This window comes from Mycteria americana, chromosome 13, assembly GCF_035582795.1.
Source record: "Mycteria americana isolate JAX WOST 10 ecotype Jacksonville Zoo and Gardens chromosome 13, USCA_MyAme_1.0, whole genome shotgun sequence".
NCBI lineage: Eukaryota > Metazoa > Chordata > Aves > Ciconiiformes > Ciconiidae > Mycteria > Mycteria americana.
The window spans coordinates 7,000,799-7,027,820 of NC_134377.1; the positions used below are offsets into that span (position 1 = coordinate 7,000,799).

Sequence of the window (27,022 nt, forward strand, 5' to 3'; positions counted from 1 at the left end):
CCAACTCTGTTAACTTTAATTGAATGAGGCCAAAGAATCATTTAGGTCTCTATTCTTTCTAAGGTGTCTGGTCAAGATGCTGAGACTGTATGTGTACTTGTAATGCATTTGGGCACAAAGTTCTGTTATCTCTTGCCCCACGCAAAGGGCTTTTGGAAGCTCTGTGTCTGGCTTGAAGATTTTGGATTTTGTCTCAAAAATTTGAGTTTTTTCTCTTTGTAGCTGTAGGTGGCCCTTCGTAGGGCTTCTCTTAGTGGTTCTTGGATTTGTAGATTCTTCTTCCTGTCAAAATACAGATTTCAATATCAGCTCATGCAGAGCATCTAATAGCCAGGGTTTCCACGGCCACTATTCAGATGCCAGTCACAGCCATTCAGGCCTGCTCATTGCTTTGGCTGAGCACAAGATGCTTTTTAAGCCCCTTGTTTGAGTGCTGCGGTGAGCAAGGGGATGAGCGGCTCGGTGGTACCTGATGCAAAGGGAGCTGGTTCCCATCACCTCCTGCCTGCTGGGAACGCCTGGGGCTGGTGACAAGCAGCTGATGTGGTGGACTGTTGGTGGTTGAGAGCTCATGCAAGACAGCCCTTGTTCCAGCTTCTCCCTCTTACTTTCCTTTTTAATGCTTTCTTCTCAAGCAAAATGTTGCTCCTAAAGGGGGGGTGGGGGGGGAGGAGATCCCAGGCTATTATCTGCTAAGTAGGTTGTAATTCTGGTAAATAATAATTTTTTTTTCAGGCTTGAAATCAGAAGCAGGCCTTAAGTTCCAGTGTCAGACCACTGTGTTTATCATTCCGGGAATTTCAGTGCTTCATCTTGGGGAATGGTTGTCTGGCTCTTTGGGAGGGGGATTCCACTGGAAATAAAAGGAGAAAGTGTTTCTTTTGCTGCTATATTGTTTTTAAAGTTTTTTCTTGCTTTGAATTAGTTCCTCTGGTGTAAACTAATTCTCTAGGTCTGCTTCCAGCTTGTGCTTCCAGCTTGTGTTATGCTCTGGACTAGCTGCTCAGACTCTCTTTACCTGTTTTTTTTTTTTGTTTTTTTTTTTTTTTTTATTAAGCAATGGAATTTGGCAATGAAAGTGTTAGCAGCAGCAAGCACCATCATTGGCTGTGTCTGCTCTGTATGTGAGTGTCCATGCTGTACTGGTTAATCTTTTAAAATCTTATCCTGCTGTGCAGACTGCTCAGTAGGAGTCTGGTGTGGATTCCTTGGGTTCAGCCTGTATTTTGGCACGGCCAAATCCTGTTCCCAGATAGCTGGGACAACCGATCATCTTCTGCTGGGGGGGGGTGTACATCTATGTGTGTATGTGCACACAAGTGGTGTGTTATATATTTTGTGTCCAGAGTGTTTCCCTAACAAGCTTCCTTCACCACTAGGGAAAGAGAAGGTCTTGTGCAGGAAAGTGGGGTGTGGGGACACACCCACCCAAAAATCTGTTTATTTTGTGACTTGCCTGGGAATGAGTCCTCACTGTTGACAATCCTTAGCTACATCATCTGCAGTACAGCAATAGTGCAAAGGCTTCTCTAGGGCCTGCAGCAGAGAGCTGTTTTCAAAAGTAAGTCCTTCTCCTGCTTTGCCCTCCTCTGCACCGGCTGATCTGAATTACAGCTGCTGAGTGCCCTTGAAGTGTGTGTGTGGCAGTCACAGATGTCTGCACAGGCAGCCGGGCTCTGATCCTGCCTGGGTCCGTGTGCCTCTGCATATCCACAGCTCTCCTTGAAGTATAAGGGAGCCACAAGAGCTCAGTTCTTGGCCTTGGTGCAAAGTTACTGTATGAAACTACTTTGTGACTTGCTGGGCACGAGGACCTCTAATCGTTTGCTTTGAGAGCTACTGTCTGAGCAGGAGCTCTGCTTTGTATACGCAAGTTTGGGTATGGAAGCAAGCTGTTGGAGGACACCATTATCTACAGAGGTTGTTGCATCTTAGTTGGGACTGGTGTGGTAATTTTCCTTTGGATGAAATTCATTGGCATTTTAGTGCTTCCCCTTGGCATGGCTTCAGAATCACTTGTTGGCTCATTCATGCTGTGGGATGGCAGGGCTTAATGAAATGGTGGTGTAACACATCTGTGTTACCAAAATAAGCTCCCTCTTATCCCATATTTTAATAAAATCTGAACAGCAATGAATCAGTCAATGATGCTGAAGTGTAAAACAGCATTGGTGTCTGATGGAGCACACCATGAGCTCAGACGGAGAGATCTTTCCCCTCATCTGCTCTTCAGCTTCTCTGAGAACTCTGACTGGCACTGCTGTGGTGCTTGTTCTCGAATCATATTTTTCTAAATTTATTCTTCACAATCATAATAATTAGAGGAGGACTTCCACTTCTAAAAGCAGATTCTGCAAAAGAACCACACAGTTTGGCAGGAAAGGTGATATGATGCTATGTCAGGTGAGAACTTACTAGCCTAGAGCAAACCTTGACGTGTGATCCCAACTACCTTCATCTTATCTAGTAGTTTCAAGGGGAAAGAGATGGCGAGTAGATGGTGTTTATTAATACTGGTAGGGAGCTGTGTTCTACCTTCAGCATCTTTAATAAAAAAAAAGTTTCTATAACTACCTTGCCATGGTTATGAATGACACAAAACTGTTTTTTCTTCTCCAGCCAGATGACAGGAAGACACTGAGCTTGGGCAGCAGCTGTGTTCAGAAAAGGTTGTTAGTGGTGTAGGCAGAGCCATCTGCCTAGCAAGGCATTTAGCTTGGGTTGCTTGTTCTAGGCCAAGATGGTAAATCAATGGCTTATTTTTTACAGTGTAACAAGTAAGATGTCAATGGCTAGATTTACAGTGTAAACAGGAAAATAGTGGCTAGCTTTATTGGCTTCTTAGTGCCCTAGCTGCACTAGTGAGAAAACAAAACAATATGAAAAAAAAAAAGCTGAAGCAACTCATCCTGAAAGAGGTTGAAGATTTAGAAACAGACCGGTATTCTTATCAGGCATGTTTATTGTTTTTTTTTTTTTTTTTAATAGACTTTTAATACCCCCTGCTGCCTAGGGCTGATCCTCCCTTCCCTTCTCACAAGCCTGTCAGTTCAGTTAAACTCTTGTTTTAACAGGCGCTTTCCTCTCTGCATGGCAGGACTTTTGGTCTGCTTTAGTTAAATACAGGAAATGGAATATATACATCGTGAGGCTTTTTGTTAACAGGTCATGCTGTGGCAATTGGTCCATTTTGTTTCTATTAATTTTCTAACCTCTTCTTCTCTGGAGATTCTTGTTGCCAAACGTTGTTTGAAGTGGCTGCAAAACTCTGAGACAACTGTGAAGAACAAAACAGTAAATAGTATGCTGATCATGGTTGGAATTTTCATCCATTCACCTGACAAATGATAGAGCCACACTAGGTACGAGAGAAGCAGCCCCCCCGCCCCCCAATGTAGTTAGTACATGCAGTTTCCAAGTTTTAGGCTTCGTTATTAGATTTCTTTTTAGAAATGAAACCAAGGCTGTAGTTTGAGCGCAGCACTAGTGCTGACAGTCACATTTGCTCCATCCCACCTCTGTGCTCAGTTATACTGATGCATTGTGTGGAGATGATCAGTGAAACGGAATAGGGAACTGCTCTGGCTTATAAAATAACACTCTTTCCAGTTATTTTTAGCTTAGCCAGCTCCTGCTGTGGTTTGCTGTGCTCCCTGCAAACACGGCTGCTACAAGACAGTGGGGAGACATGGACAGGAACCTACAAAGAGCGTGGAAACTGCTTGAATCCTACAACTTTAGCTCTCCTAATGCAGCCCCTGCTTTTGTTGGGAAATAGTCTGACTTCCAGGTTCTCCTTACAGCTGTGTGTGGTTCATTGCTGTTTACTTGTTTGGGTTTGTTTGGGTTTTTTACCTTATTTTTAATGGAAGCCTTTTCTCTATTTCGGTCAGCTTGCACCTCTGATCTAGTCAGTCCTAAAGCTCCTGATGCCTTTGGTGCAAAGGCACATGTACTTATGAATGTATCTGCCTGTCCATGTATTTTTATACTGAAAAAAGTCTTTAATTCTGAACAACCAGGCCTAAAATTTCTTTCTGCCTGTTAGACTTGCAGTGATGGGAACAGCTAAACTTGGTGCACAATCCTCAGGAAGGAGTGGAAAAGAAAACTGGAAAGGTGTTCCAGTTTGCTCTGGGATTTACTTTGCCAAGAACATCCAGTGGCCTGACTGCCAACATGAACTGAACATGGAAACCTTTCCAGCCTGCCTGGGAAAACATAGAACAGGAGAGGAATCTAAAGACATAGACCCTGGATGGAAATAGATTCACTTTCTGCTCTCTCCAAGGCAGGAGTCTGAGAGGTATTCATCCATGTTATGGGGTGTTACATTGTGCCATACGACCTGGTGGTAAACATTTAGGAGAAACAGTAAAAAAAGAAAAATGGCAACAGGAGTTTCACTGTTTTGGGCGCTGGCCTGTGCTGTGAGTTAAGTATTCTCACACTCTTCCTTGAATGGATGGTACCTATGTAATTCAGGCCTGACCAGAATTTCTCTGTCTTTACCTGTTGGCAGCATATTTCAGCAGTCATGCTGGGACCATACCTCATTCATATATGCATGTGTTTACTCACTGATGTTTAAAGGCTCTAAGTGATGGTGATTAAACCTTTTAAGTGCCTTGGAGGGTGTGTAGCAGCCAGTCAGACATAGGCATTGTCAGCCGTCACAGAGAAATGCTCAAGTCCTGCCTTCTGCAGGAACTATGGGTAACTTTCTTTCCCGATGTTAGTTAGTTAGAGCATGCTTGTAGTATATCCTAAAAATTCACAAATTGCTGTGGAGACACCCTGTATTTGAAGGGCCACATCTTCTAAACGTGTAACCTGTTTTCCTCCTAATCACAACTGTTATCATCAGTTGGACTCCTCTGCCTAGTTTGTGGTGTGCAATGGTTGTGCTTCCCTCCCAGTATTTCAGTTTGATTGAAACTGATCCAAGTGTCAGATGTCTTAGAGAGATGGGAATTTACACCTCTGCTACGCTTCCCTTGCCGACCTCTGTGGCATGCACTGTGTCAAAGCCTGGCTGGATGTAATGTGTGGATAACAGCTTAGTCTACACTCTTTAGCATGTAGCACTCCGTGGTTGCTAAGCTGGAGTTGTCTGAAGCAAAGATGAGCAGCGGGGAAGTTGTGCTGGCTGGCAGAAGGGAAATCTTTGGAATTTACATGCTACAGTGCAGTCTTGTCTGGTAAAAGATGGACTCTCCTGGATGATCAGGTTAGCTTCCTGAATTTTTCTCTCATGATGATGACACTCTCAGTAGCCTTAGTGAGTAGTTCTTTCTGTCCTGTGTGAGGATGCCTTAGGCTTCCCTGACATGGAGAATGGTCTCGGTAGTCCCAGCTTTCACATCGTGGCTGGATCATGGAACCTCACTCTGCGTGGGTATTAGATCTGTGTGAATGTTAAATCTGTCCCCAGGAAAATGCGAATCGGAGCAAAATGCAACAGCGTGTCTCGGTAACAGACTGCTACAAACAGATCAGACCTGTCCTCTAGTCTCTGCATGAACTCTTCATGGAATATATGGGCAGATTAAAGAACTCTGATCTTCTTTTTTAGATGTTTAATGATCTGGGTTTGACACACCTAAAAGATTAAAAGTGGACTGCAGTTAAGTTATCTCCTAAAGACTTAAGGGCACTGTCTGCTACAAGGATAAAGCTCATCTGTGGTAGAGACAGAAGTTTCTTGGAGGCTGGTTAACGTCTATGGTCTGAGATCCACGGGGGAGGGAGGGTGGAGAGAACCACCAGCTGTCTTGCTCCCTCCGTATGCAAGGTACATTGCTTTCTCCTTCTTTATCTCAAAAATAAGATGCAGTTCTCAATCTCTACATGCACGCACACACGTGCAGTCACATGTGCACACACAAACCCGTAAAAGAAAATGAAACATTGGGTAAAATTTACATGTGACAGACTTGTTTCTGCAGCCGTTTAACATGCTGCAGAAAGATGACCTATTACCGTGGAAGAGGGGAAGATGCAAACCTGAAGTGGATATGGTGATTTCAGGAAAATCTGCTGAAGTTTTGGATTTACAGAACTCCTTTTTTGGTTGCTGTATAAGCTGTAGTTGTCATTCCAGTGTCCAGCTATGTATTTAAAAACCTTCCTTCCTGAGGTACTGTTCCCCTTTCATCCTGTTCCCTAAAGAGTGTTTCATTGCAAGCTGTCAACACAGAGCATGCTTTTAGAGCCCATTTCGTGTCTGCCTGCAGAAGGGAAACTGCAGCTCAGCTGCATTGTATGAAACTGCTTGTTTAACTCTGTCTTGGTTTTGCGTGCTGATGGGTGTTTCCTGTGGGTGGGCTGTGTTATGTATTTCACTGCAATTCTACGTCTGCAACCCATGCTCCTAAACAGCTTGTTGGTAGTGGTAAGCAAGATCATCCTCTGTGGACATTTTTCTTCTATGGCAAATGATGGGGTGCCTTGTAGGAGTCTATCAGCACTGATAGTTGGATTCTCTTCATGTGCTGAATGGAGAAATACAGTTTGAGGCCATAAGCAGGCTCAGAGCTAGCTTTTTTTTACTTTTTGCCTTTCTGTTTTCATGCTCATCCAGTGCTAAAGAATGAATTTGCAAACTGATGGGATTTTTTGTTGCTAAATGAATTGATTTTTGTATTGGGTAGGGGCTTCAGCTTTCACTAAACATCTTTACATGTAGATGTACCATCTTTACATAGAGAAGAGATACAGAACATGAAGGAGTTTGCTAGGATGCTAAACAGATTCACAACAGAGCTTTTTCATCAGTCTGAGAAGAATAAAGCCATAGGGATTTGACATGGCAAATGTATACTTTTTTTTTCCCCCCCTTTTCATGCTCGATCTTTGTTCTGGGACAAGCTCCTGATATAGGTAGACAGCATAATTATTGTTTGTGGATCTCAGTTTTGTGCAAAAGTGTACAAAGTAGAGTGCACTGTTTCCTGGTTTTGGAGATGCTTATTTCCTTGACACCTTCTGAATCATCAAGATGCTTATTTTTCCATAGTTTAACTCTTGTATTTTTTAGAAAGTGCTGCTGTATTCCCTAGGCAACTGCATTCACAGCCCATCCACACTGAGGTACTTCTACATGTGCTCAGCACTGGGCCCGAATCCCTGATCCTTCTCCAAATAGCCTGGCCAGCACTAAGAAACAAAATGACGTGATTCTGTATTGTTTATCACCAAGCAAACAGTAGTATATAAAAGCTGGAGCTAAGGTTGGTAAGGCATATTAGTAACTTAAGGGTTAAAAAAAGAAAGGTGTTGCATTTTTGGTAACTTATCCCCAGACCAGCCATGTGTAAATCCTAGGAATTGACTAAGCTTCAGCCTAAAGGAAACTCAAGCAGTGTTTTGCTAATATGATGTCTTCAGTTGCAGTACAAGCTTTTAAGTATACCTGCCCCTGAACTACCATGCATGTATCCTTTAAGTTTGGATTTCTGCACCATGAACTAGATCAGAGAGCTGATCCAGCTTAGAAGGGAAGTGTCAAAATTATTTTTCTTTGAGCTGGCTGAGTTCTTTATCTGGGCCATAGACATCTGTGGGGTTGCAGAACTAAGGGGGTAAGAGGGGAAAGGGCCATGCCGTGGTTTACGGCTTGGTGGGGGAAACCTTAAAGCCCTATTGCTGCCAAGACAATGCATTGTCAAACTATGGCCTCACACATTCCCTGGCATAGAAACACACAGTCAGAGGGTGCACACCGCCTCAGCTCTCTTCTGCTCCGCAGCTGCGGGAATGTTTTTGGAGTGAGTGTAGACATTACAAACTTGTGCTAGCCTTGGTACCGTTTACAATGAAGCCACAGTGATGTGGGGCTTTGGCATGAGGTGCAACTCCCCTCCAGGCTTCTAGGTATTTACTTAGGCAGGAAGGTCCGTGCTGCTGTGGGTTCACTGCTCTTTTAGCAGGATTAGCTGGAGCACAGCTAGCTTGGAAGCTTCTCTGCATGCTGCTGTTAAGCCTCTCAAGCAGCTATGGATGTTGTGATGCTGTGAAAGTATGACACATGCATTGGAACCATTGTGTGACCCTGGATTAGATGCAGCCAATCTTTCTTTTTACTTAGAAGTTAATTTCTTTTTCCCTTCCTGCTTTCAAGTTAGATCTATGACTTGATTTCGTATTCCCAAAGAATGAATGTGGCACCCAGCAGGAAGGGTGTAGGCAACAGGACAAGGGAACAGTGTTGCTGTGCTGTCTCTGAGTGCCAGTGAATTTGTGACTAACTGTACATTTGTTAGATTCTTCCTTACCCCCCAGCCAGGTGAAATTTGAGGCAGTGAGGGAGGAGAGCAGTTTAAAGGAGGGGAGGAAGAGGAAAATAAAGAAAAGGAATATTAAGTTTGAGAATACCAAAAGAAAATGAAAGGGGGACAGAGGTGAGAAAGGAGATGAGAGGATGGAAGCAGTAACTGAGGAGGGGGATGGTGGAACAGACTCAAAAGCTGGAGCAAAGCAAGACCAGGGAGGCCATTGCTGTCAGAACCAAAGGTGGAAGTAAATGCCTGAGGTTTTTAACAGAATGTGTGAATTGATGATGAGCCTTTGTAGCCCCAGGTAGTTCATTGCACCTGAAGGTCGTGCTGGTGCAGGAGAGGGGTACTGTAAGAGAATGTCAGAGGGCCAGTGGTAGAAATAGCTACTCTTAGGTGCTGAGAGGGCTTCTCTGTACATCACAGCTGTTGCTCTTCTCTATGGGATGGGATCTCTTACAGGTCACCCAAAGAGAAGGAGAAAGGGGGCCTGCTGAGAGGTGAGAGAAGTATGACACACATGGAGGAGTGTCCTCAGTGTGTCTCTGGTGCTCTCTCAATACAACGTTTGAGCCCATCGTCCTTGTATGCCTACCCTTTTTCCTTGGTTGTCCCTTGTCAGCAGTTGTCTGTTGTTCCTCTGTTTCATCTTTCTCTGGCTTTGATGGCTCGGTTCCTGATGACTTACTGGCTGGCCCTAAAAGGAGAATAAGAAGCCTCTTAATGCTCACCCTACCTGAGACACTGGCTGAGAAGCCAAGTGCTCTTTCGTGGGCCCAGCTGCTGTCTCTACTTGCCATCTACAAGAGCAGCACCCAGAGCAGCTGGAAGCATTGAGCGGGTGAGCTCCCAGCTCTAAGATCTTTGCTCTAGTCTTTTTGCTCCCAGGTAGAGCCCGAACAGCCAGTGCAGCACTGTGCTGAGTTTAGGAGATCAGAATAACCTAGTTTCCCTAGCAACAGCGGTCTCTTTAATCACAGAGATACAAGTCTACCTCTGCTGTTAGCGTTAAGACTTGCATAGTGTATCTGGCTACAGTAATACTTTGCTTCTGTTGGAAAAAATGGTAGAATAAAAACAAGAAGGTCCTTCTGCCTTGGAGATAATTAAACTCTCCATAGGTGGATTTCAGTGCTGTGTGCAGCAATAATAGAAAGAAGAGGGATTATAACTGCTTCTAAGCTTTTTAATGTGTGAAGGATCCCTGGAGGATACAGAAATAAAGTTAAATTCTGTGTGGAGCTTTCTATGCACAGATCTCATGGCAGTCTGTGACACTGATAGATTAATTCCTTGTTGAGATGTGTTATTTTCATTTTTATGGATAGGGAGACAAAGAGATTCAAAGGTAGACTGAATCTTGTTGCAAAGCTAGGAATAAATCTCCTCTTCTGAGCCCAAGTCCTCCACCTGCCCTTTCCTTCAGTTTCAGATAAAGGTTTCCCAGTGCAGTAGGAGACAGAACATGTTATGGAAGGTAGACGTGTGAAGTCTGCTTTTTAGCAGGAGAAAGTGAGGAAAGTGAAAATACTGTGATTCACTGCAAGCCTTTCTGCTAATATATTTTAGTCTGCATTCACTCCCCCATAAACAGAAGTGGAGCAAACTATAAATTTTGAAAGTGAGCACTGGGAGTGAAAGAAATATTCCTGCCTTAATTTCTGCACAGCAACATGGTGTTACTGCATGTGTGCAGGAGAAACTGGTTTGGATAAGAGTAGTTTGAAGAAACTTCTGAAGGAAAAAGAACTCTTGCTTGATCAGAGGCATAAAGCCTACATAAGTACCCAGTACTGATGTTCCTCCTTGGATAATGCCAGTGTTAAATTGTCAGTAATATCTTGCAGGCTTCTTGGGTTGGAAAGTTGCACAAGGGACAGCTGAATGGAAAAGATATCTGCACTCCTCCACTGAAGTTATATGGTGTTAGGGGTTTTTTTGGTTGTGTGTTTTTTTGGTTGGTTGGTTTGGTTTGGCTTTTTTGTATGGCATAAATAGTGCAGAGATGCAAGGAGACACCCATCCTCCTTACTATTTATAATTCTGGTTTCTGAAGTCAAAACAGTCCCTTAACCTTCTGGCCAAATAGAAGACCATCCATCTTGTATGTGAGGAGGGTATTTTTACTTTTTCTTTTCAGTGTTTGGGTTTGGGTAGTGCCTGTTTGGGTAGTGCAGGGTGGGGGCCATGCTGTTGTCTTTTCCGCATTCTTTTAGCCAAAGAGCTTTTGAAGATTCCAGCATGAGATTTGTTTGGCTTGCAGGTGTTGTAGACATTATCCAATGTTGGGATATCTAAAAATCTCCTTTGTTTGTGACGGAGCATCCTTATTTTAGCAACTCCCTTTCAAGCCACCGTTTACCAAATCAACTTAATAGGGTGTCTTCTAAATGGGTTGGGGAGCTCTGGAAACCTCTAACGTCTACACAAAAGTCCCTTCCAGGGAACATGTAACACCTTCCCCCCCCCCCCCGGGTCTTGCACAATCAAATAAGTCTTTTGAGGAACTCTGAGAGCTTGAGCACAAGGTAATACCATGAGCGGGTGGGTGACATAAAACTCATTGAGCTTGTTAAAATAATATTGCCATGGTCCTTCAGCAGCCTAAAGGCCTCGTATACAGCTGTTATTTAGCTGGGTGGTATTTGGTACAAACCGAGACAGAGGCTCGCTTCTACAGTGAGTTTATTGTTGGGTTTTCAGTATATTGTTTGCGTAAATTCCCTAGACCAGCTCTCCCTCCTGAATAAGCCACATGGATCAAGTTTTATTCTGTTCCACACAAAGTTCACATCCTTTACTGGAATGAGTCATGCTTTAACTGAGTTTACTGTGAGGGAGGAAAGTGGGCTTTAAAATGTTACTCCTCCACCCTGCCTTAGTGATGTATAACAGGATTATTAGTATGCTTGGCAGCTGCTGCTTATTATTTTCACAGAACCTGGATATTTGTGAAAACAAGTAAAAATTGGTTCTACTTGTGTTCAAGTGTGAATTTAATGCATAATTTTAAACTTATAAGTCAAAAAAGCTATTCTTTTTGTTGTAGCTTTGTCTTCCATTTGGCTCGCCTGCTACTGTAAAAGTGGATCTAGCTTATCTCCCTGTGGTTATTTTTCAGTTTCGGGACAAGAGAGGCATTTTGTGACTTGTAACTGAAAGAGGAGGAGGAACTCTACCGTTTTGTGTTCAGTGGCCCATGCATGGCTATTCCTGTCACGCACAGGACACTTCTGGGCATTGGCAGCTGAAAGTGCTTCGCAGGCCCGTGTAACTCGTATGCAAGGTTGTCTCCAGCTTCTCTCGGGCAAGGTGTATGTGACGTGGTGCCACGGTGCAGAAAGCAAATTTTGGTTCTCTGTGTATATTTCTTTGTACAGAGAGGTAAAAAACCTTTTAAACTATGGCAGATGGAGCTGTTCAGTGTGCGTCCTTAATATACATTTTTGCAGAAATAGTCTCTGTATGCAGCTACTAGATACCAGAACCAATTTTACTACTCATCTTTCCTGCAGAAGTTCATTGATATCTCATGCAATAATGGTTAATTTGACTCTTCATGCCACCATCCTTTTTTGTTTGGTTTTTTTTGGTTGGATTTGGGGGGGAGGGGTGTAAGGACTGAGCAGGGTGGTGGTTTGATCATTTGTTTAAGGAGTTAGTCTCAAAATTGAGGAGGAGGGGCAGCCAATAGAAGAGGGCCTCTTAGGATTTTATTTTTGGCAGTAGCCAGGTTCACTTGACATGTAAGACCTTTCTTTCCTAGTCCTCTTGTTCCTGAGAGGTTTGGAAAGAGTTATGTTTCTCCCCTGAGCTATGTATTATCTATCATTGCTAAACTGGCAGGGGCATCATCTGTTCTTGCTCTACAGAAAAAACAGGGTCTGTTACCCTAACCCACTACATTCCTAAACCCAGACTGGGTAACTTTTATGGAGCCTGCAAAAGGATTTATTTTGATGCTGATGCTTTTGAAGGAAAACTTGAGGGAAGGAGCTGTAATTAAATGAACACCAATGTTAGATATTAGAAAGGAGTTTACCTTGTAAGACTTAGAATGAGTGAAGTGAATGTTTGGGGACAACATGAGTTTAATTAAATTTACGCCTCCACTTGATCTATATTTAACTATCACTGACTCTGGGTTTACTGATAAGTAATCATAATAGCTGGGGGGCAGGCAGTGCCTTGGTTGACCAGCCTGCCTCCTCTCCAGCTTGACTCTGACCAGACAGATTTTTCTCCTGTGTTTTACAGATGCTTCATTCAGTGGCACACCACCTAGCTATGCGTATGATGCAGACCGTGCTGAAGAACAGAGGCGACATCATGATATGATGCCCTATATTGATGACTCACCATCATCCTCACCCCATCTCAGTTCCAAGAGTCGGGGCAGCCGAGACACCCTATCTTCAGGGTCTCTGGAATCTACAAAATCAGTGAGTCCTTTCCTGCCTTTTTGGAGTCGGCAAAGCCTTGTAGGTTTGCAAGGGGTAGACTGCTTTAACAGGGAGCAAAGAGAGGGACTACCAGCACTGTAGGACAGATTACCTGACGTAATATAGCAGTGCCTGATTGATATTGTATATTTAAAGCTAAATTGAGGCTTCTAGCTGATGCTAAGCCTAAACTTCAGGGATCAGTGTTGTGTGTATGATTTTTAAACCTCAGTTTTTCACCCTTTGCGAATTTTAGTGGAGAGAATTGGTGATTAATTGCTATTGAGAGGGTCTCTAAATACCAGATATTTTGGAAAGGAGACTGTGGAACAAAACATCTGACATTATGATGTTTATACATCTGTGCATGTGGGGTGTCATTCCCTTTCACAAGGAAAATAAGAGTTCTTTTCAGGTAGGTTAAAGGCTTTGATAAAGCATCTAGAATATAAGATCTGTTTCCTTCACCCTGTGAAAATGGAATAAGAGGAATTAAAACTGCCAGCTCTGAAGTATGGTGACTTTGGGTGGCAGATGGCCACTTCTTATAATGAATTTGACTATTCTCTAAATAGCTATCTATATAATCAGTTACGGTAGATAAAAAGTTCAGAAGGGACCACCTAGCCTGACCTGTAGTTTGATGTAGACCTTCAGGCTATCTTGCTTTATTGATGCTTCAGGTTCAGTAGCATGGCTATATCTTGGAACTTAAGGAAAATGTCTATTTTTGTTTTTACAATAGTCTTGGTAGAGAGTCTGCTGCTTGCCTTGGTAAATAACTATTGACTCTGCTGTCTTCACAGTCAAAAATGTCCTCGTTTCAGCTTGAATTAATCTCTTTGACCGTCAACCTTTGTTTCTCTTTATCCTTTTGCTTCCTAGATTGTAGAGCGCTTCAATCCCAAGTCGCTGTTTCGCTAAATATCTTTGTCATCTGCAAACTTTTGGTTTCCCCAAGTCATTCATAAAAATGCTTAATAGCACAAAGACAACTGTCACTTCCTTCCTACTGTATTTCTAAGAAAGTGTAGCCAAACAACCTTGAATTCCCACATTGTAAATGACACTTTGAAATCTGTCATTTAAGTGGTTTAACTTATGTGTTGGATTTATATTGTTCTGTCCTATTAATTAAGGGAGAAGGGGGGTATTTTACAGATATCAGTGTACATGTAAATCAACACCATCACCTTTATCAGGTAGTTTTATTTATCTAGCATCAGCATGATTTCAAGAGTTTGAAAAGTTCCACAAACCATTGCTACTTAGCATTCATTATATACATCCTTCTATTATTCTTTATTGGTTAGTGCCATATCGTATGCTTCCTTTTTCTAGAATAAGTTAGATTACAAAAAGCCTACTTGAGACAGTGTTCTTGTTCTTCTTTCTCATTTATAAAAATGCATTGTCAAGATCTCTTAAAGCATTATCAAGTACATATATTGTTGATGTTTGCTTAAATTTATTTTACTGTAAAGTATGGAATCTAGTTAGCTGCTTATGCTTTAGTCTGTTAATTCTGAGATGCTTTTTTATCTCTCAAGATGAGAATTCTTGTGACATGTAGGAGGCTTTTGAATGAAGAAATGATCATTAGTAAATTCAAAAGCTCCAAGAACGTTTTATAGTATTGGCTTGAGATTTCCAGGTTATGTTTCTCAGAGTGAAGGAAAAATGCTATATGTGACTACATATGGCTGAGCGTTATCTTCAAAGAACCAGTTGTCATAGTGCCTGTGACTGCAGGCCTGGAAGAGACACTGCCTAATATTTACTCTTGTTCTTTATCTGTTTGAATATTGCCTCATAAGCATTTAACAGTAGTTAATTTCAAAGTTACCTTAATAATGCTAGAAGGCTGCCTTTTTAAAAATAATTAACATAAATGGCTGCTTTCTTCTCTCTGACTATAAAAAGATGTTTTATGACTTCCAAAAGAAAGAGGTGTCCTGATACAGATTAGACTTTTATTCGTGAACCTCAACCGCTTCAGTTGATCCCGTCTGTAATTAGTCCACAAATGATAATGCCACTCATGAAGGATGGTCCGCGACAAGGAGGAAGACACTAATTTACATCTGGTTGCAGTATTTCCCAAACAAGTTAAACTTTCTGTCATCGGAGTTGTTAGATGGCTCTTACTGTACTCATGTTTTCAGCTGTAGTGGAAAAGACATCAGTAACAAAATTAAGTGTCAAACACATTGTGCTGAGCCAAGCACATAAAATGTGTTGGACCAGAAATACCAGGACGTATGTCTCTTTTCTATTTTCTTTTTCACTACACTTGATTAGCAGAAAACATTTTTTTGTTTACACGTGTTTGCTTTTATAGTTGTCTCCTTGCCCTTTTACTTCTTTCTTATGTGCCTGCAGTTACTTCTGAAAATTTTAGATTATCCTTGTGACCTGAGTCTAGAAATCAGCAGTTAACTGTATGTAACAACACAACACATGCACTATATACAGTACTTTGACAAAATATTGAGATTGTGAAGTCATTCAGAAGTTAAGAAATTACTATGGTTACCCAGCCTTGCCTGGTGCCTGTAGCCTTGTCTTGAATCTTTATGATAACTTTGAATTACACAATCATGTCCTATTTTTTCTATGGGGCTCCTGCATTGACCAGTGTATATAGTGAATGATACTCACTGGATTCAATATTTTACGTCTAGAGCTATGTGTACACCTTATTTACAGGGCACTGTGCAAACTCTGCTCTGAGTACAGAAGTACTCATTTCCTTTTGGCATGACCATTAACTCCAAATACAGTTGGAATGCTACACAGGTCTTAATTATCCTTGCAATGTTCCTGTGAGATAAGAGGATGGTATGTTCACTAACCACAGGTAATCAAGGCAGACAGATTATAGGAAAAGCCGCTGCTAATTTTGAGTGCTTAATGTGAGATGCATAATGTTCTGCAAAACCAGGTTCTGACTTTTAATGCAGTTTTCTTCACATTTAAAGTAAAATCCCTTTAATTTCACTTGCAACCAAGAGTTAACAACACTCCAGTCAGGCGCGCAGAAAATGGAAAACATTGCAAACAATTTTTTTTTTTAAACGTAATTCTAAGTAATTCGCTTAGCATCGCACAGACATAGCAGCATTCTGGTGTGATGTTCCTCTGCCTCATCCATGAGACCAGCCTTCCTGCTGGAGACTGGGTTGTTGCTATCTGCATATTGAGGGCATTTTGTCTTGACTTATTTTGTGGGCTTGCTCTGGGCTTTGTATTTTTCTGCCAAGTGTTTGACTAAGTCCTTCCATCTCCTTATAGCAGCTATAGCCTTTGATTGGATAGTGCATCAGGGTTCCACCTGGTCTACCCAGCCACTATAGAGAAAGTGCAGACTGGCAAAAGCAGTGTCTCTTTCTAAAAGAGAATGAAGGGGTACCTCCTGGGCTACTTGTGGAAGGGCTTCATGTTGTTCCCTCAGTGTGTATGGTGACCAACTCCCAGCACCTCATGTTCTGTGTTCCAGGAAGCGAGGGCCGCAATTGACTTCAGAAGGTTTGTGGTGTTCTACACCTTGTCATGTGGGATCTGTTTTCCAGTCCCCCCCTACCACCTGCATCATATAAGCAGACTAAAAGATGCTGGCTGGCCTGCCTCCAAACAGTACCACTTCAGCCACCTCTTACGTATTCGTATTCCACCTGCTATGTGTCCATTGCACAAACACCTGTTACTGTCCAAGGAGGGTGACAAGAGGTGCACCAGCATTCGTTTTGTCTGTGACCCAGAGAGGACATAATCAACACGGGCGTTTGTAGTGTGGATCTCTGCATCCTCTGACTCATCATTTTTGTGGTAAGGAGGCCTTAACAAATGTTTGCATTGAGCAAGGTACGTCGTACCCCCTCTTCCGGCTCTTCCAGAATCTTGTGCTGAGCTGCTGACGCATGTCCTGGCATAAAGCCAATGCTTTTGCCAAACTTTGCTCTGAAGCAAGCCTACAGGGGAAGAAGAAAAAGGAGAAATAGGTTCCACTAATGCTAAGTTGTTTGTTTATTTATCTTGAGAAGTGACTTAATTTTCCTGAACGTTGCTTTCTGTAACAGTTGAACTGTTGTGATTGAACTTCCCAAAAATTCTGGAAACCTGGCTGTGAAAATGACAGCCCAGCTGTTTGCCAAATAAGACAGTGCTGGTAGCTTCAGGAGGTGTCGGACAGTGTTTGTAATAGGTAGTGATAATTCACTGCCAGAAAGAGAGAGAATGTGTCTGTCTTCCCCATACAACTAGGGTGAAAAGTGGAGAAGATGCCTCAATAGAGTTAGAGGAGGACAGAGGGAGAGCTTGCTACAGTGTTCCTGGGGCACAGGAAAGTGGTGGGACAGCTGGAAAGTTAGTGACTGATGCCCTTCACTAGAGAAGAGTTATTGCCAAGAGTTTTGGAGTGGGTAGCTTGCAGCTTGGAGGCTAAGGAGGATGGGAAACTTCAGTCATCATGATCCTATCGCTGCTACTCACGTGGGGAGAGATTACAGTGATGGGAAGAGTAAAAATAAGAAAGGCCTTTCAAGGTCTGCTCGACCTTGCCGACAAAGCCAGGCTCAAGGATGTGTGTGGAGCCGAGGGTGTGGGGCTCTGTGGAGGTGGGCGCAGGGCAGCTGGTGGAAAGGCAAAGCTGGTTCCACCCCCCAGGAAATGAGGGAAGTCACTGCTCTAGAGTTTGGAAGATGAGTTTTTTGGCAAAATAGATCTCTCCAATTCTAGTCTATATCACGCCCAGGGAGGCAGGAGTGCTAAAGCTGAGTGACTAACTCCTACTTTCTGTTCTGTTCGGAGGGGAAATTGGCTGGTACTTAGAGATTTCCAGGTAGAATTTCTCTTCCCTTTTCTGCTGTGCAGTCCATGGTTGGCGCAACATTGGCAGCCATTGCCGGTCCTCAGACCAGTGTCTTTCGTTCTCACTATCTGCCAGCTATGCAGAAAGCAGGGCTGTGGCATAGCAGGTTGTGGAATTTTCTCCTAGCTTAGTCCCAAGGGGGTCCAGAAAAGCTGACCTCTGAAGCTACATCAATAAATGGGATTATTGCTCTGCTTGGTACTAGTGTTGCTAGCTTGTCCTTCCCTCTCCAGCATTTCCAAATCCTTCTCCTTTCTTCCTCTCAGCGTTTGGTTTTGTTTGTTTGTTTTGTTTTACTGTCACTTTCCCCTCACCACCCCCAACAGATGCAACTTTTCCTTTTTACTTTCCAGCTCTTTGCTCCTTAAGGGCTCTGCCTGGATGTACAGCCCTTCCTGAGGAGAGCTGGCACACCAGTGCTGACGTTATTTATAACGCTGGCTCCTCTCCCTGCGCCTTCCCCTCCCTGCATGGAGCATGATTGGCTTGATTACAGAATTTGCCCAAGACAATGAGACACCTCCAGCCTGTTTAGCAGAACCTTTCAAAGATATTTACACTTTAAAAATCGAAATGAATAGTTTTCTCTTTCATAGGCTGTCAGCTTCTCTATGAGATTCTGAGCTGTCTTTATGGGAAACCTCTCCTTTGAACGCATTCATTGCGCAGCATATGAACGCACTGTACCAAAGGAAGGTCTGAGAGCTAAAGTGCCTTTTATACGCCCACTTCGAATCACTGATTCTCTTTACAGAGCTGTGCCGGCAGCAACCACTTTGCAAAATTTTACATGTTGTGGTTTCTAGATTCTTAATCTGTGTTCTTCTGACATTTGCAAGAAAACAATTATTGCTGTTAATTTAAACAACCACCAGAAAGCCCTAAGCTCTTTAAACAGAGTCAGGAAGATCTGTCTAATCCTTGGAGCTGGTGAATCTCAGGCTTGCAGTAATTGAATACAACATGCAATGCCAACCTGGTTAGTAAACTGAAGTACTTCGGGTGACAAGCTGTAAACACATTCAAAACAGCCATGGCTCGAGGCCAGTGTATGCACGCTCTCTGATATCTTCAGTGCTTCTAACCACTCTGACTGGCCTTGGTTCAGGTCGCAAGATTGCACTTATGACTGTGACTCAATCTTTTGGTTTTTAAGTCTTTGGAATAGCAAGAAGCACCACCCAGTTGAGAGGAAAACACCAGAACCTTATAGACATGAGAGACCTGTGAAACTTCCTTTATACTGCTTTCCGCCTTCCTTTTTGTTTTCTTTTTTTTTTTTTTTAAATGTAGTTCATCAGGAGTGGGAGCAGAGCATTGATTTCTTGCTTGCTTGTTCAGAACTGGCTGGGTATTGGGTCCTCACAGCTCCCATGGCAAACGGACAGGAATGCGCTGGCTGTTGCCCTGTGATAGTCTTGTAAGATAGATTTATTCTGAAATGCGTGGGTAGAGAGGTAGCCAAAAGATGGAAGGGCAATGGAGAAGGGTTAGAAATGGATGCTGGCATCAGAGACGTAGGGTCAGAGTCAGAACATGAAATACTAGCCAGACTTGTGCAAGTAAAAAACGGGCTAACCAAGCCGGGTAGGAAGCATGGGATGGACTGCTGACCACCTGGCACTCCCTGCTGAGTGGTTAGAGTTTGCCGATACAGGCTGCTCCCACATCCTGCTGAGAACATCCCATCTGCACTTCGGTTAATAGGTGTATATTCCCCTAGCTAATGTGGTCTGGTAGATGTGGTACCAGCTCCTCCTGTTGCCACAAGCACCTCAAAGATTTCTGACTGCTTCCTTCTTGCCAGGGTAGGGGAAAGGAGTCCTCAGCCTTGGCAGGTCTCCCTGAACCGGTGGGGAGCTTGGTACCTACGCCCAGGTTGTTCCTTCTCTTAACTGCCCTTCTGCCTGGAGTGCGGACACAGAGCAGTCAGTGAGGCTGCTGTGGTCACAGCGTTGCTCTTTGTTTCCCTTTTTTGTCAGATATGGGCAAAGCAGAAAATGCCCTTGGCACTGGGTGCGTCACATCTTGGCGTGCTGCAAGGGGAGAGTGGAAGGACAGTCTTGCAGTATCTCTGCCTGCTAATTGCTCTGTCTTGTTTTGAGTGAGCAGGTGAGCCTGCTCCCAATTCTGTAAGTGAGGAATGTTGTAATACCAAATAATAAACTTGCTCCTTTTCTTCCTGATGTTGGCACCAGCTCCCAGTGAATTTCTGTCTTGGAGTAAGTTTCATAACAAGTGTGACTTACAAAGCACCCTGGGGCTGAAGGAGCACAGGGGCTGTTTTCCAGATGTTCGTCTAGCAGCAAGAGCTGCTGCTGAGCGCAGCCCCAGATGGCATTGTCAGAAAAGGCCTCCCTCAGCAGGAAACTCGTGTCAGGGCACCGGCTCTCGGGAGGACGTACAGAGCAGCAGCACAATGCAGACGGCAGCGCCTTGGTGTCGCATTGATCCCTGACGCAGCAGGAACAGCAGGAGATCATCTTTTCACATATGAGGAATCTGTATGTAAATGTGAGGTGCTGCATTGGAAACCTTGCAATGTGCTAGGTGATTGTTGGATAAACTCCCCTGAGGGTTTCTTCAGCAACTGCTGTACTGTAGCTTAAAGCAGCCAGGCCTTGCCCTGTCTGGCTGCATCTGAGGCTAGAGTTTTGCAAGCATCGTGCTTGGAAAATGCTCCTATTGGAAAGGATTAGGACAATGCCATGGACTTTGCAAAGTGACCTTGTGGTAATGGCCAGGAAGGAAGGCCTCTAGTGTGTCCTGGGAGATGTCTGTCTCTCTGAAAGCACATCTCTCTTAAAGAAAGGAAATTAACATTCAGGCAGAAAATGCTGTCTCTGTCAGCTGACGGTGCCCGGCAAGAACTGGCTTGTAAATTAAAGCTTTTATTTGTGAAGAGGAAAACTGTTCTCAGCGCTGTAAGGAAAACTGTTGTGCCAGTGTCGTGATGGGGAAGTTTGAATCATTTAAATAACTTGTCATTGTGTGCTGCTCTTTACAGAGGTTACAAACATACCCAGCTGGTTTTTAAATCCTCACCTCCTCCAAGAGAACCTGCTAAAGATAATTATAGTGCTGTGTCAATATTGACCAGTTACCTCATCCTCAGCAGTGGGGACTTTGGAGCACTGTTAGTTTTTCTCAATGCTTCTTTGTGAAGCTGCATTTTTCTTTTGTAAGTGTTGTAAGAAATCTTTGGGAACCAAGAGGTATTGTGTTTTTCTTGCACCAGGGCTGCTACATCCCTGCATCTTTGGATGAAGGCAATCTTTGTTAAACATCTCGGGGCCATCTGTCTTGATTACGTGTATGTACCATGCCTTACAAAATGGTCCATGAGGTGGACATCCAGGCACTACGGGTACAGAGGTCATAAGGAACAGTCATAATGTTGTTACACGTTTCTGCTTGAGCTGTAACAGGCAGTCACACAGGTGCTCTGTAGATGCACAGAATCTGTTGCAGCATTCATTTTACCATGTAGTTTGTCGCTGGTGTTTTTCTGAAATCTTCTGAACATGACTGCTGAATTACAAATTCCTAGCTTCTTTGAGATGCCCTTTCAAGATTTTAAAAGGCACTGTGGTTCTTACTGAACCTCACTGAAGGGTGGGATGCAAAGACAAGTTCTTCTTTCCATGTAGTACCTGATGTGCGTGTAAATTTTACTCATTTCCTTAGAACAGCTTCTGTCTGCCACTTTTATTTAAGAGGTGATGGTGGTATTTGGCACCTCACAAAATTTTTATAAAGTAGTTGCTGCAAGGTCTTTTAGCCTAGAAAATAGCTTGTGAAATTTAATGAAAGCCTTCAAAAATCAGGATGGTTATTGATGAGACTGAATCCAGAAATATCTGGGAGCGTGAGGATCCGTTTCTTTCTTCGTGCGGTGCGTAGGCTCGAAGTCACACTCAGAATGTGATAGTTACTGTAAGCTCACCTGTAGCCAAGATACCTTCTCTCCATAATGAACCTCATATATACATCTGCAGGGTTCAACACACAGGACCCTAAACTAACTGGAGCTTTTTTGTCAGTTATAGGGCTTTATGTTCAGTCAATAGAGTGGAGCATACTGCTGTGTTTCCTAATCCTTCTGCTGCTGAAATCAATAGCTGAAGGTTCCTCTGGATATTAAGAGGAGTAGGATGGAGCCCCAAACAGCCTACACAAAGCCCTTGAAAAGTATCTACCCTTTCAGATCCAACTACCGATTCTATTCTTATAGACATTTAACAACATAAAAAGGTTGCAAGAATTGTAAAAAGCCATTTCTGTGAATGACAGAAATAAAAGGAACTGGAAATAAGATTCTGTATAAGGGGGGTGTTTCTCATTATTTATAACCTTCATTGTTTGGCCACATTTTTTTCAGAGTTTATGGAAATACTCAATTTCACTTTATCAGGTTAAATGTTTTTCAGGTAACAGCTTTGAGAGGAAGGATAATTGAAATTCAACACAGGGGACTACTGCTTCTCTTAACACTTGATGTTAGTCTTCCCTTGATGTGTACATTTGTCCACGAATGTCTTTTTTTTTTTTCCCCTCTCTTTCTTCAGTTGCTTTGCTTAAGAACTCCTTCATGGAATCCCAATAAGAAAACCAGCATGTGCGTTCCAAGCAGTGCTGATTATACCATCCTCTAACTAAAAATAGACTTTGTACAAGCCGGCACTGAAAAATAATTTAGTGAATAGTTGAGAGTGGGAGAAAGAACAGCCATCTTAACAGCAATGTCAGGCTGTAACTGCTGTATATTCATGCGCATCTGTGTAGATGCAGGGGAAGTGATCCTGTCTGCATAAAGAAACATGGCTTTGGAGTAAGATCATAGAGAACTCTTGGAGGAGGAGGGAGTGAATTGCACATAACCAAGGGTCCCTAAGATTTGTTTAGGAGGATAAATTCTGAATCTTTAAGTTCTGTGTTTTGAATTTTGTGAAGAAGTCCAGGCACCTAATCGAGGCACCAAAGTTGGATGACTAAAGCTAACACCTGTAAACAATCTAAGTGACATCAGTTGCTGGTAAATAAAAATTTCTTTAATGTTTTATGTTTGTGTGTTTCTAGAAACAGGACACTGAGCACAGGTGGGTTTTTTGTTTGGTTGGGTTTTTTCAGTCTGAAAGTAAACCAAAAAACCAAGTATGCTGTGGTCAGCTGAATGATATCTTTTACTCTCTATCCTCATTCTTGGCTTTTTCTTTCCCTGCCCCCACCCCTCCTTTTTTTCTTTGTGTTTTTTTTTTTTATTATTATTATTTTTTATTTTTCTTTTTTTCTCCTTAACAACTTCTTTGTAGAGTGAGCCAGACCTGGAGAAAGGCCTGGAGATGAGAAAATGGGTCCTGTCAGGAATACTAGCCAGTGAGGAAACCTACCTGAGCCACCTGGAGGCTCTGCTGCTGGTAAGCACTGGTGGCAGATACCATTTCAAACACCGGTACTTGAATTTTCACTGCTGTTTCCATCCAGAGTTTCCCAGAACTTCACATACCATGAGTTACAAGCTGCTGGGTGCAAAGGGTACCTGTTACTCCTCTTCTCCAGTAGAGAAAGAGAGGTTTAAAGAAAGGGCTGGGTATGGCACAACCAGGGAGTTATGAGTGTGGTGGTACCCAGGAGCCCTGACTTTCAGTATCCTGTGCCAATTATTAGAGATGTTGCTGTACAGTTGGACAGAGATTAAGGAAATGGAGTGCAAAGGGATTTTAATCACACCATTAATATTCTGGGAAAATCCACCTACCAGGGAAGCTGATCCCCATGAGAGAATTTGTTAATGTCTAGCTTTCAGGAGTTGTGCGAATACAAATATCACTTATTAATAGGATGAAAAACAACTCTCTGGAGGGATGTGTTGTAATGTGGCAAGGGTGAACGTACTTGGTTTGCATGATAACAATTTCCTTCATTCCTCATTTCAGCCTATGAAGCCTTTGAAAGCAGCTGCCACCACCTCTCAGCCTGTGCTGACTAGTCAGCAGATTGAGACAATATTCTTCAAAGTGCCTGAGCTTTACGAGATCCACAAAGAATTCTATGATGGACTCTTTCCCCGAGTGCAGCAGTGGAGTCACCAGCAACGTGTAGGGGACCTCTTCCAAAAGCTGGTGAGTCAGCTACCATCACTGAAGCTTCTGTTACCTCTCATTCAACTCACAGGTGCTGGTGGGATTCCTTTTGGTGACTATGCATAGACCAAAGGGATGAAAGCCTGTAGCTGGATTAGATGAGAGGCTACTGCAGCGAAGGGCCTACAGCAAAAGTGGCTGTTTCATTGCCTTTCACTAAAGACTCCAGCAAGCTATGCTACTAATACAAATACAGTTTCACAGAACTGTTGAATCTCCAGGTGTCTGCAGTGTCCTCAAACCATTTCCTTCAGAGGAAGATGAGAGAATGGCAGTGTTAAAGAGGGTACTTTTTAACACCAACAGCTAAGTGTTTCTCATTATTGCTGAGCTCCCTCACACATACTTCCTTCTCTTTGTGGTGCTTTGCTCTATCTTGTGCTGATTTTCTCTGGTTTATGGTCATCACCTTTGGCTTTGCTTTTCTACCACCATTCTGGCCTCGGTATTCCCCTTGCTGCTATGCTAATGCAGTCAACCTGCTGCTGAGAATCTCCAAGCAACCTCAACAAAATTCTCTGAGTGTGGAACAGGACAAACATACAGCATATTCCTGAGGCTGAATTAAAATTGCTGAGTTTCTGAGCCAGATGATGAATTGTTTGCATTCTAGGAGATTCCTTTGGCCCCTTTAGCCTCTCCCCTAGCATGTGCAGAGAGCAAAGGATTAAAGGAGCTGGTTTTTCCTTTTTAGAAAAAAAAAGAATCTCTGCATTCCTGAGGTGCCTCTGATTCTCAGGGAAGGAGTGACATTCCAGTGAGGGGTTTATTGGATGAGGAGCGCGCTTTGCCAGGGTCACTCAATTGTTAGCAGCTGTGTAGCCCAGCACCAGCCCCATCCCCTATGGAGCAGGGGGGAGATGGGCTTGGAAGATGATGTTTTCCATGCACGCCAGCAGCTCAAGATCAAAATATGGGAATCTGCTTTTCACTGCCAGCATGTTTTAGCCAGGAGGGGTCAAGTTGGTGCCTTGGTGAGTAGTTCATGGTATGCAATTTGAACAACTGGTTTAAGAAGACAAAACCACCTGCTGCTGGTTGCTGAAGCAAAGATACAGAAGGCTGCTGAAAGTAGAAGCCTCACAAACTGTATTGAAAGTGTAGTGCAGCAATAGCACTAGAAGATAGTACTAATTGAAGAAGACCTGTATATATTCTTTACCACTGCTGGCTGTCAAGCAAGCTTTGACTCGCCATACAGCTACTTAGGCTTTTGTTTAAGACCATTTCTTGCTGATGGTGATCGCAGGTCCAGGAGTTAAGCCCTTCTGGCACTCTCTTTTTATGTTCCCCTGATTTTTGTGCATGCATTTGTAACAGAATTGTTGATTTTGTTGGATTAGTATTGGAAGCAAAGGAGCAAATTGCCCTAGTGCAGGAAGCTTTGAGCTAGCTTAGCAGTTTCAGTTTCTGGTGGTTTGGTACAGCATCAGTGGGAATTGCGAACTCTTTGCTGGATGAGATAAAGCTAATAATTCTTGGCAGGTAGTGGGAAGCAGCTAGATGAGAGAGACAGCAAGAACATCAGTCATTACAAGACATCTATACAGGATGTACATCAAATATTTTGGAGCAGACTGTTTACTTGTGGTCATGTCATGCAATCTGGTGATAAACACTTGGATCCTTGTTATTATCCTGAGGTCTCTGGGGACATTAATTTTCTTTAATATCACGCAAAACAAAGCACCGTAGATTGAAGTTATAGATAGTGCATGTAAGGAGCTCTAGAATTTCATGTGGTCTGGCACAAAGTATGATCCATTTGCAACATCACTGACTGTTATTCCACCTTTTTCCTGTTGAAACTAAGGAAAAGAAGAAAAAAAAAAAAACGCTAGGCATGTGGGACTGAAATATGCTTCTCATTTTTGGGGAATACTTTTTATGTATTTTTTATGACTAGAAAGGGAACACTTTAGAACTGTTTTTAGAAATGAAGAAATATTTAGCAAATATTATCACTGATAGTTTTCAGGAATGGAACAAAATTTTAACCAAAAGCCAATTATTTTTACTAAAGCTTGCTTCGTTTTCAGTGGTTTCTTTTTAACTGAGAACGAGAAAACTTGAACCAGAATGAAAACTGTGTGTTAGCATTATTGCTTTGATTGGAAGCTCAGTTTTTAATGAAAAAGATGTTTTCATGACTGCATGTTCAGAGGAGGAAAACGAAAGCTTAGAAAGACTGTTCAGGAGTAGCAGAAAATGAGCCACACAGGAATGGAGAAACTTTAAAGCTCTGCCATGTTGGTTGGCATCATCCAAACCTGAATGTCATAAACCCTGCAAATGATCAGTAATTCTGACAGCAGCAGCTTCGCAGAATTGTGCCCCAGTGGCAAATACAGATTTTATTTTCTCCACACTGCTGGGGCCAGGTCATCCCTGGCGTAAGTGAGCACAGTTTCCTTCAGCTTCAGTCATAACTGTGTTATTTTGTATGAGGGTTGAGATTAGTTCCTAATCTTTAAGTAAAATGTGCCCTAGGAAATAGCTCGCTGTTTCTTAGCCTCTCTTAGCTAAAGAAATTTGTGCAAGGAATGTTCTCCTGAGAGTGGCTTTTTTTCTTCCATCGTCTCTTGCCCAAAGCTCCATAGAGCATGGGGAACACAATGATTATGAGAGAGCAGGAGAGGAGAAGAGCACTGTCTGTGGGAAAGTTAGCTGCTCTGCCTGTTGCACATCCTGGGCAGAAGTGTCAGGGAAGTTGCAGAAATAACAGGGTAAGTGCAAGCTCTTCTGGTAACAAACTTCTCTGTAATGGAGCCTTTTCCAGCACTCCACCTGTTGGCTCGCTACTGACCATGCACTTGCAAGCATGTTCAACCTGCTGGGGTGTTTACAGCACAGCCTGCGCAGCTCTGCAGCACAAAACCAGCTCTGCAATCCAGACGAGCTTGGAAGCTACCCAGGGGTTTCCCCAGCTGAATCTTATGTTCTCTGGCATGAATATGGCTGCAGTTCCTAAGTCAGCAAACGGGATCAGTGCTAAGGCTCAGTGATAATAACGGCTTCTTACTGCACTCTGAGGCGTGCTCCATCTTCTTCTGGACCAACTGCATGTTCCTTCTGCTGGAAAAACTGCCATTTTCTGTCACCTAGTGCTGCAGTCGCTGCCTTCCAAACAGACTGTGCTCTGGATCTCTCTTTATTTTCAGCAGTCTGCTGCCCTTAGCAATGTTCACTAATGCAGATATGCGTTAATATCTGGGTTTGATACAGTGTGTCCATCATGCAAAAGCTAACAAGTCTGGGGTCTGCTGGGGTCACATTTGTGCTGTTGGGCTG

The 27,022-nt window shown here is 43.0% G+C and overlaps 1 protein-coding gene across 1 annotated transcript in view; it reads left to right on the plus strand.

Annotated features, from left to right (window-relative positions):
- Positions 1–27,022, plus strand: part of BCR (BCR activator of RhoGEF and GTPase) — a 100,821-nt gene that overhangs the window by 37,278 nt on the left and 36,521 nt on the right. The window contains exons 3-5 of the mRNA XM_075516110.1: positions 12,534–12,718; positions 22,901–23,005; positions 23,525–23,710. Of these exons, the coding sequence (XP_075372225.1) occupies positions 12,534–12,718; positions 22,901–23,005; positions 23,525–23,710 (476 nt within the window). The remainder of the gene's footprint in view (positions 1–12,533; positions 12,719–22,900; positions 23,006–23,524; positions 23,711–27,022) is intronic.